The sequence below is a fragment of a genome, unplaced genomic scaffold, assembly GCF_019419815.1.
Source record: "Pyrus x bretschneideri cultivar Hongxiangsu unplaced genomic scaffold, Pyrus_bretschneideri_v1 Contig20, whole genome shotgun sequence".
NCBI classification, from domain to species: Eukaryota; Viridiplantae; Streptophyta; class Magnoliopsida; order Rosales; family Rosaceae; genus Pyrus; species Pyrus x bretschneideri.
This window is the reverse complement of record NW_025999502.1, coordinates 2,871,689-2,883,285: the sequence shown is the minus strand read 5'-3', so window position 1 is coordinate 2,883,285 and position 11,597 is coordinate 2,871,689. Positions and strand designations below refer to the sequence as shown.

Genomic DNA, 11,597 nt, shown 5'->3' with positions numbered 1-11,597 from the left:
TTTGGCATAGGAGGCTAGGACATTTGAATATGGGTAGTCTGAGGCAACTCAAAGACCAAGATATGGTACTAGGAATGCCTGAACTCAAGTTAGTAGATGAGATATGTGTAGGGTGTGCCTTTGGGAAGCATTGCAGAGACACATTTCCAAAGGAAGTATCATGGAGAGCTTCTCTTCCTCTAAAGCTCCTTCACTCAAATATTTGTGGGCTTATGCAATTCACTACTAAGGCTGGGAATAGGTATTTTCTTACCTTCATAGATGATTGCACTCGAATGCGGTGAATCTATTTCTTGAGAAACAAGTTTGAGGTGTTTATCATATTCAAGAAATTCAATGCCACAATTGAATTACAAAGTGGTTACAAATTGAAGAAGTTGAGAAATGATAGAGGAGGGGGAGTATACATATGTTGACTTCAGAGAGTTTTGTGAAGAAATGGGCATGGAAAGATAGTTAACAGTGACCTACACACCACAGTAGAATGGTGTGGTTGAGAGGAAGAATAGAACCATAGTGGAAATGTCAATGTGTATGATGGTTAAGAAGGGTGTTCCATTTGATTTTTGGGCAGAAGCTATCAACATAGCAGTGTACATCTTAAATAGATGTCCCACTAAGTCTCTTGATAAGAATACCCCATTTAAGGCATATAATGGGAGGAAGCCAGGAATTAAACACTTAAAAGATCTTTGGTTCTATATGTTATGCTCACATTCCAAGTTAACTTAGATAGAAACTAGATGAAACCAGTACTAAATGCATATTCTTGGGATATGGCATATGTGAGAAAGGTTACAGACTTTATGACTTTGTCTTAAAGAAGATAATTGTGTCAAAGGATGTGAAAGTTGATGAAAATGCTTACTGAGATTGGAAATTTCAATCTGAGAAGACCATCAGTGTACCAATGCCTAAAGTAGAAATGTGTGAACAAAGGGAAGAACGGAGTTCAAGTGACAGACATAATGTAAATGATGAGTCAGCATCTGAAGCTTGTAAGTCAATTGAAAATGGCTTAAGATTGGTTCCAATGTAGAATAACACAGGTCCCCAAGACTATGATCACACTCATTTGAAGTTCAAAAGCTTGACATAAGTATATGCAACATGCAACTTGTGCATTGTTGAGCATAAGAACTTTAAGGAAGCAGCACAAGATGAGTCATGGCAGAAGGCAATGGAGGCAAAAATTGGCATGATAAAGAAGAACTGCACTTGGGAACTTGTTGATAGACCATTTGATAAGCCAGTAGTTGGTGTCAAGTGGATCTACAAAACAAAATTGAACCGAGATGAGTCTATACAGAAGAATAAGGCAAGGTTAGTTGCTAAGGGATACTCTCAAAAGCCTGGGGGTAGATTTTAATGAGACATTTGCCCCTATGGCAAGGCTTGACACTATTAAGACTCTAATTGGACTTGTTGCACAAAAAGAATGGAAGTTGTTCCAACTTGATATGAAATTTGCATTCTTGAATGGGGTTCTTAATGAAGAAGTATATGTAGACCAACCACTTGGTTTTGTAATTGAAGGCAAAGAGGACAAGGTTTACAAGCTTAAGAAGGCCTTATATGGCTTAAAATAAGCACCAAGGGCCTGGTACAAAGAGATTGAGTCTTATTTCTGCAATTCTGGTTTTCATAGAAGTCCAAGTGAGGCAACTCTGTACATCAAGGCAACTGAGGCAGGAATTCTCATTGTATCCTTGTATGTGAATAACATTATATATACTGGAATTTCAAGTGCATTGATCAATGATTTTAAAACAGAGATGATGAGAAAATATGAAATGTCCGATCTTGGTTTATTGCATCATTTCTTGGGGCTTGGAGTGATTCAAACAGAAGGATGCATTTTCTTGCATCAAAAGAAATATGCAAGGACCTTATTAGAGAAGTTCGAATTTAACGATTGCAAACCTGTTGCAACTCCACTTGTAGCAAATGAAAAACTTAGCAAAAAAGATGGGAGTGAAATGGCTGATGAAAGTCTTTATAGGTAGATGGTTGGTAGCTTGTTATACCTAACAGCTACAAGACCTGATATCATGTTTGCTGCAAGTTTGCTAGCTCGATTCATGCACAATCAAACTAGAAAAACATATAGGAACTACAAAGAGAGTGATGAGATATATCCAAGGAACTCTAGACTATGGAATTGCATATGAAAAAGGCAAAGATGTTGTCCTTATTGGTTATTATGATAATGATTGGGCAGGGAGTGAGGATGACATGAAAAGCACTTCTGGATATGCTTTTAGTTTTGGTTATGGAGCATTTTCTTGGGCTTCAATCAAACAAAGTAGTGTAGCACTGTCCATTGCAGAGGCTGAGTATGTTAGTGCTGCAGAAGCAACTGCTCAAGCCATCTGGTTAAGGTTTTTTCTCTCAGATTTTGGAGAGGAACAAGTGGAGCCTACTCAGATCCTATGTGACAACACTTTTGCCATTGCAATTTCAAAGAATCCAGTAGCATACCACAAGACAAAGGCACATAAACAGAAGGTTTTATTTCATCAAAGATGCACTGTAGAATGGTGAAGTTGATCTGATCTAGTGCAGAACTGAGGAACAAATTGCTAATATATTTACAAAGGCCTTGGCAAGGGATCGATTTGAGTACTTGAGGAAAGCTTTGGGAATGATTTCAGCTAAACACTTAGAAGGGAGTGTTAGTATTTAAGTGACTTTAGCTTAAATAAGTTTATTCAATTTACTTGTTTTAATCAGAGCCCTTAGATTACGTTCCAAATGGATGCTCTAGATTAAGTTAGAGTAAGTGGTGTTGAGTGACACATGTAACTATCTCATAGGATAGATGACACGAATGGCTGAGATTGTTTTCATTTTGTTAGAGGAGAGAGAAGGGTAGTATTCCCTCCTAGGTGCAACGGTAATATTCGTTTTGCTATGTAAGAAAAAGGGAGTAATTCAATGAAGTGTGTGTGAGGTTTCCATCACTGGAGAGCTTTATGAAATTATTCAATCATTCTTCCAGAAATCTTTCTTAGATCCATTGAATCACAGTACAAAATCACACAATCTAACAGAAGTGAGGGCTTAAAAGTGAGCGAAGTGTTGAACTCGGAAGGGATAAGATTGTGTGGCTTCAACAGCCCAACTAAACTCAACAAGTACCAAATGTTACGGGGGCCAAACAATTCAAAACGATGTCTCTAGATTCACTTCACTTTGGGTCCAAACTCCAAACAAATCAAAACGATGTCTCTAAATTATTCCAAACCATTCATTTTGGGGTTCAATTTACCAAATACAATGCTTAATCTTGGGTTCTCTTCGACAAGGTTTTTTACCACGAAGTTTAGATTGAAGAGGTGTGCATTTTGAGTTTTGTGTAGAAGAGACATTGTGCAATGTGAACTATATATGAAGCTGGTCCTTGGCCTAGGATAGTACAAATATCTAAAAGACACTGTGCAAACATGTAATAATGAGCAGATAAAAATGTAAGGGTCTCATGCCACAAGTTTATGCTTACAAAAAATATTATAATGTACAATGTATGTACTGATTGCTTGTAAGCTAAACATGCCATGTCACATCAAATATGCATAAACAGTTATCGAGGAAAACCATATAGTATTAATAGTCATTAAAGCAAAAAGGCCCACTCATAGTTCATTCATCGAGTCAAAATCATCTTGCAGGTTTTTGGAAGTCCTTGAGATGTTTTCACCTAGATACCAAACCATTTACATAAACTCGTGTAATTGTATAAAGTACGGTAATTAACGGAACTATATTAAAACAGTCAAATCTGGGAAAACAGATGGCAACTTCCGATTTGTCACATCGAGAAACGTAAGTAAGGACCTTGGGTTACCCCACGTGCCGCACAGGATGTCGGCCCAAAAAGTCACGCCCCACCATGCGCCATTTTTGGTCGCCGAAAAATTCACCTGCGCAGCTGTGGACGGTGGCAGGTTCTGCAACTCCTAAAATCAAGAGATGTTGTCCACCCAAAATGCAGTTATTATACCACAAATAGCAGTAGTGGCCAAGGTTTCCACCATGCTCAAAATTCCATCTAGACAAGGAAAAATTCAAGCGTGTTCAAACTCATCAAAGGTGTGTATATTTGTATTATGTATGTTGACATGTTGCCACTCTGACGTATGGTTGTATTATGTATGTTCCCACCGACACTGTCTCCATACTTTCATTTTCCCCTACTTTTAATTTTATATCGTCATTCACATCAGGATCATAGTCCCAATCATCTTCATGATAATCATCATGAAGATATTGTTCATTTGAGGGAGTTTCTAGTTGAAAGGTGTAGGTGTACTAGATTGGTTTGTTTGTTCATGAAGATATCACAACCATCAGTTCAACATATATCCAATTATTGATATGGCACATCTTCAATTCAACATATCAAATTAAAATTAGTACATCTCCGATTCACATATCTAGTTCAATTCAATAAACCATATATTTAATTCAGTTCACATATCAAATTCCAATTCAATAAACAACATATTCAATTCAATGAACCACATATTCAATTAAAACTACATACATAATATTCAATAAACCACATATCCAATTCAAACTACATACCTAGTATTGAATCACATATCCAATCTATAAACACAATTCCAATCCAATTCAAGATGCCACAATTCCAATCCAATTGAAAAACCACACTTCCAATGCCATTCAGAACCTCAATCACTCACTAGATTTGCAGTACTAAATCACAGTTTTTCACTTGTAGTTCTACAAATTTGTAACACACAGTTCTTCACTATTGATGACATACCAACAATTCTTCGTTTAATTATTAATACCATATGTTTACGTCCATGACATCAATTATGTTGTTATTAATATTATAACATGTAGATTAATAACATCAACATTACTATCTTCATAAATTTCTCATAAATTTTCATCACCAGGCCTAGCAATTTGTTTGAATTTGGGCCACGATTGATCTCAAGAATCCAATACCATTGACTATAATTTAACTATTGCATTTGTAAGGAGTACCATGTTTAGTGAGTTGAATATCAATGTCTTGTCGGGAGCATTGTCTAGTCTGCTGATCATAATATATTTCCAATAAAATTGCTTTATGGGTTTTTTTCCCCCCAATTTTAGTTCATTTTTGTTACTTGTGCATATGTTTTATTTTTACTTAGGAGATATTTTTCAACATTTTTTTTAATTTTTTATTACAGCCGATACTAGTACTTTAAACTATGTCTAGATTAAGAGATTGGGAGTTAGAGAGTTTGAACTCAAGACATTGTAGGTTGGACTCGAAAATACTAGTCACCGGAGCAATCTACAACTTGCAATATTACCATAAAAATCTCTAATATACTGGTTAAAAAAAATTAAAATAATGGTATTTGAAAAATTAACCTTGATAAATAATTAAGGTGTCTGATCTGAACTATTTTACAGGGAACATGGCTTCAATTGCAAGCCATCAAAATGCATCAAGCATCTTGAATGATATTAATATATATGATGACTACCAATTCAAACCTCAACCATAATAACTAATTAATCTGCAGAAAATCTTCTTCCTATGATCTCACTTTCACAGTAATCTTCTTCTGTTACATTTAGCTACTACTCAAGTCAAATCTCATGCCTACAATATCTTCACATTTCATTCCCTTTGACTCACATTTCACCCTGTTTGGCCTAATTTTTGAGGGTGAACCTGCAAAACACAATAGGCAGCACATTATGTTAATACATACATATCGGAAACATAATGAAAAAAATTATAGATGATGTACCTGGCCATGCCTTTCTTCATTGAAGCTCGTTCGTCTATCTTCACTGAAGCTCGCTCTGATCTTCAGCTCCCCTCTGCTGGTTGTTAATTCGTCTAATATCTCAGCATCACACATCTCCATTTCACCTTCTTCGTTAGAAGTTTCTGATTTCTAATAAAGAGAAGCACATTGTTCAGATTTAGAGGGAGAAAAATAGCTAAGATAGCAATGATGATGACACTAGTCATCGGACAAATATGAATACTATATACCCCAGAATTGATACTGAGAGAGTGTACTGGGGCGCCCACGACTTCCTCCCACTCAGCTGAGTCCAGCTCTTGCAAGTGATATGATTGGAAGAATTTGGGGAGAATATGTTGTCTTATCCATATGAGAAGGAAGAATGGCAAGGGGAACAAAATTCCGGCTATGGGGATCCATGTAATACCAAAACAGACCAGGAAGTAAACAAATTGAAAGAGTGTAAATATTGCTATGAATTTGAATGGCACTGACTCCACAAAGGAAGCGTGACCCCCTTCCAAGACCCTGCAAACATCATCACAACTGAATTAATATTATGATTGGGAAAGCAGTACTCGCCAATATTGTACAATTATTCTGTGTTAATACAAGGAAAGTCAGTTTCTACACAAACCGTTAGTAATTTTTGTAAGGGGGATTTGGAAATTTGAAAATACTTCGTTTTGTTCAACTTGGTGCCTAGAGGGGAACTCTTAATGTAAATTCCGCCAGTTTCAAGAAACAACGTTAATAGACCATCATGCTACTTGATTAAAGAATAAGGTTACTTACTTGTACTGTCGGCTAGGGGAGATGAAGAGAAGTAGCATCCTTTCCCAGAATTGGTTCCCTGGAAGGCTGTCAATGGCCATATAAGCAAAGTATCCCCACAAAACTGATGTCGGTATCTTCTTGATGATAGGCATAGCAAAAACTGATGCTGCCACAAGGAGCGACTGCAACAGATTGCTCAATCTTTGCTCATTAACTCTTACTGGCAAGTATGCATCAATGTGCTTGTCAGGATCAAATGCATTTTTTGCATCATCCTCTTTATTTTTGCTTTTCATAACTGCTTCCTTCAATTCATTTAGTTCTTTAACTTCTGAAGTAGGCTGCAATGAAAAACATTCAAGACTCAAGAACCACCCGAATGAAGATCTTTCTGATCTTTCTCCTACTAAAATCACCAGATAACTTAAAGTTGGTTTATTTTTCATAGACATACGCAGACATGAAATGTACATTCATGCATGTATAGATAGACATCAATGCTATGCTAACGTGGCGAATTTGAATGCATAGATGTTCAAATTGAGAAAAAAATTACTGTAGTCAAGTTATCCATCTCTATGAACACTGCTTGCATTTTTCCGTAGATTTCAGAGTTGCTGGCTTTCTGTTTTATTGATTCCTTAGCACTCTTAACCATTTTCCTTCGAATCAACTGCATATGGATAGGTGAATAAGTATCTAATTTAGCTGAATGACTAACAAGATAGTTGACGGGACATTCCCTACACAAACCTGCTTCTTAAGAACAGCAAGGCTCTTAGTGTGCATGGGTGACTGTGGCAGGACCCCGTTAGAAGGAGGAAGCCCAAGCAATCCACAAAGCAACGTCTGAGACCAATTATGAAAGAGAAAAACGTATTAGTAATTGCTTGACGGTGACAAAACAATCTTTCATCTTAATATGTTTGTTACACCTACCATAAATCCCAGCAACAAGATATCATAATGATACGCAGAAGGCTTCTTTAGATTGAACTCTTGTTGTTGCGCCATCTGTGAAGCGACACTATGGTCAAAAAAGTAAAGTCCAGCTACCATCACAGCAGGTATAATGGCAGCAAATATATATCCAGGAGAAACCTTCCCCATATCCTACAAAAAAGAATGAAAAAAATAAAAAATTACTTCAAACTGTAAGTGTTTGCAAAAACACAAAAGTATAAGAGTTCTTTCATAAGACATTAATCTGATTTTACTACAAGTCTTACGTTGAATCTCAATTAACAACAAAATTTCCTGAATATTAGTTTACCTTGATGACTGTCCAATGGTGTAAAGATGAAGAGTCCCAAGCTACAGGGCTATAGAGCCTTCTAGGAACTCTTGGAGGAATATTGTGTGGAACACTAAATGATAGTGCTGTCCATACTAACACCATTAAAGGAACCCCATAATCTGCAATGAAACTTCTGAACCACCCTGCAAACATTGTAAATATCCTCAAGTTCCGCACACAAAACGAAAAGGTTATCGTAGTAATGAGAGAACGAAGGGAATCAAACTGTGCTTGACAAACCTGTTGCATACCACCATGACCTTGCCTTTCTGCTCTTCAAAGCAGTATAGAGGAGTCCAAAACTAAATATGACCCCCAGCAGTCCATTTGTGTAAAGCCACTGAAATTGATACGTCTCCAACTTTGGATCTTCACCTTGGGAATTTTGAACTCACTGACCATACCCTTCCATTGAAATGTCAACCTTTTGTTACTTCCCTTTCCGTCATCTGTATTAGATAGATCCAAAATGACCTTATTTCTATATAGAACTTACCTTGATGGCCTCTTGAATGAATAAAACAGAAATCAACATGCCAAAAAGTTCGCCTGCAATCCTCGTAAATCTGTTGATGATATCACAGGCATTGAATATTGCAAGAAGAACGAGGAAAAGAGCTGTCCAGACCCAAACCCTGTAAAATTCAAAGTGAATAAGGTGAAAATTTATATTGCCTTGCATAGCCACCGAGGATCGTAAGTTTTGAAACTCTAAAGTTTTGTCATTTACCATGCAACCCAAGCCAAAAACAGCTCAGGCCCCAATTCTTTCTTTCCCTTCGCAAAGTCATACATGTAATTGTACATAATAACAGTGGGTTCCGCAACTCCTAAAATCAAGAGAGGCTGTCCACCGAAAATCGAGTGTATTATACCACAAATAGCAGTAGAGGCCAAAGTTTCTACCGTGCACAAAATTCCATCTAGACAAGGAAAAATCCAAGTGAGTTCAAACTCATCAAACGAGTATATGTTTGTATCACATCACGCGCGTAACTGATGAAGAATAGGAGCATCCAGTGAATTATGCTCCGTGTTAGAATTTGTTTTTTTCTTTTTCCAATAGCATATATATTCCATAGGGCTTATGATATGCTATCTACACATGGTAGGAAAAATATGAACAAACCTGTTTCTGTGCTCAGTTGCTCTCCAAATGTTATAACAGGAAGAGCTGAAGCAAAGAAGATGTAGGTAGTTGGGGCGAGAATCCTAGCACAACGAAGGCACACGAAATTAAAGTTTCAAAGACCAAAGAACAAGGAGAGTGAAACAGATCCAAAACCTTTGATTCTAAATGTTTCGAGTAAAAGAAATAGGAAATTACTTACCCGATTCCTGCGCGAAAACCTCCAACCCAATCGTGTTTATAGCATGCTGCTCTTCCTCGGACATCGTTCGCAATACCCCTGAATGGAGATTTAAATCTCTCCATTTCTGCTAAAATCCCAACATATTATATTAAATGAAAAACTTTAAAAAAAAAAAAATTGTGTTGAAACATTAATTGGGTTGATGAGAAAAACATAAACTCAGCTGCCAAGAAAATAATGGATATGGAAAAGATGGAACGAGAAAAGGCCCTTTTTTTTTTTTTTTCTATTGTGCAGGTTTTTATCTTGGCCAAAGAAGAATTTGAAGATAGTTTTTCTTTGGCCTACAGCTAGAACAAGATAGTTTTCTGGACATTTATTGACGTTCAAAAAATTTCCTGCTTTTTTCTTGTCCGCTGCATGGATTTTCCTGGCAACCAACCAGACCATGAACGAGACAATTCTTTCCTTATTGTCACATTCATGAAGCCAACCCAAGAATCCTCGAAACCCCGCGATTTCGTTACCCTCGAATACTCAAAAACTCTACCAGAAGAATAAAACAAGCACCACATGTTACAATCATTGCAATGAAACGAAAGAAACCCGCAAAAAGAAAAAATTAAAATAAAATAAAATAAAAGCCACCACACATTTGCATATTTATATGGTATTATTTACAATTGTATAGAAAATAATACGGAAAAAATGAAAGCCTAAAGCCGAAGGAGAGATTTACCGGAGAGCTTCAGCGGCTAGAGTGTTGAGTGATGGGTGAAGAACAAATTGATCAGAAATTTGAGGACTTTGAAGGCGTTGTTTTAGCCTTGTTATTGTTTCATCACTTGGCGAGTTTATAGTAATATGAGAGAGAGAGAGAGAGAGAGAGAGAGAGAGAGGGTGCAACTGCAGTCCCACGCCTTCAAAAGACCCGCCAAAGAGTACTATGCGGATTCTCCATATTTCCATTTGGACTTTACTTTTGTTTCTACTTTCTACCAAATTTTCAATCAAAACAAATCCCAAAGTTAATTTAACATTGGTTGTTTTTACTCACCAAAACTAATTATCTATACTTCTCTACTAATTAATAAAACACTCACTGTCAACCAAAATTCTATGAAATTACCAGTTTAACACTCTAATTAAAACAAAACATGAATAAAAATATGGAACAGAAATGTAACTTTACACAACCAATTTTTTTTTTTTTTTCAAAACCTCACCTACATGTAATCCTAACATATCTCTAATTTTTTTTTTTAAAAAAAAACTTCTCACTCCCACATTCTCTATGACTCTCTTTCTTCCTCCTATTTCAAAAACAAAAATAAAAATTTTCTCACACACTTTGTGTGTGCCCATATGCTAGTTATTTTTTTTTATTAAAATTGCTTTTACAATTCATAGCTGGAAAAATAGCATCGACCAATTCAATTGAGCCACTGGTTTTACATCTGTAATTATTTATTATATACAAATTACAATGCGTCGAAGATGAAGGGAATATATATCCAATACATGGGTGTTGGTACAATCGTATAATATTTACGGCCAATTAATCCAATACATGGGTGTTGGTACAATCGGATAATGTTTACGGCCAATTAGAGTGTGATCAAGGTGCATTAATGTTGCCAGTTATAAAATAAATATGATATAATTAGGGTGATTTTTTATAAAATCAATAAAATGTTATGATATTGTTAATATACTAATTAAATTTATTTTAATTATGAATAGGTTAATGAAACTTTGAGGTACACTATATCACTTCAAACAAAATTTACTAATTCATGCAACTACAACTGGCAGCGTTTCTAATTATGTTTTTATATTTGGATTCAGACGTTGCATTGCAATGTCTGTTTCTTGGTTCTATTGTTTACATTTGGACTTAGACCCTGCAACTAAGTAGTGTGCAAATTCTTTTGTTTCGAATCAAGTCAATCCCACACATTATAGACACACCTTCCATGCTTCAAACCTCGAGCAACTCCTTTTTTTTTTTTTTTTTTTTTTTTTTTTTTTTTAACATTTGAATTTAGACATTGCAACGCAGTGTCTGTGTAAACAGGAAAATTCCAAATTTTGATGTCTACAGTCCTTTTCCTGGTTCTATTTTTACATTTGGATAGAGACGTTACGTTGCGGTGTCTGTTCTCTGGTTCTCCAATAGCTTATGTACATGTGGTGCGACCTCTCCTTTTAAACTGCGCTGCTACCATCTGCTTCATGATCTCGTAGAGGTTTATTTCCTTTTATTTTTAGAAGTCATTGTACATTCACTTGGTATTCATTGTAGGTCAAATGATATTTTTTGTCTAGTTATAATAAATTTTCACTCTTGTCAATTGCAAGAACAATATCAAAATTTTAAGGTTTGCTCATTTTGTGACTTGACTCCACTCTTTAATGTAGATA

General features: G+C 36.0%; 1 protein-coding gene across 1 annotated transcript; it reads right to left on the bottom strand.

Annotated features, from left to right (window-relative positions):
* Positions 1–5,369: 5,369 nt before the first annotated feature.
* On the bottom strand, positions 5,370–10,095 carry LOC103940078 (boron transporter 4). The gene is given in 15 exon segments (XM_009350153.3): positions 5,370–5,704; positions 5,784–5,933; positions 6,035–6,314; positions 6,582–6,904; positions 7,120–7,236; positions 7,317–7,412; positions 7,503–7,676; positions 7,837–8,003; positions 8,101–8,235; positions 8,238–8,265; positions 8,357–8,495; positions 8,591–8,783; positions 8,990–9,072; positions 9,192–9,300; positions 9,913–10,095. Coding segments are annotated over 14 exon segments (2,022 nt in total). The 5' UTR covers positions 9,296–9,300; positions 9,913–10,095; the 3' UTR covers positions 5,370–5,671.
* Between the last annotated feature and the right edge of the window lie 1,502 nt (positions 10,096–11,597).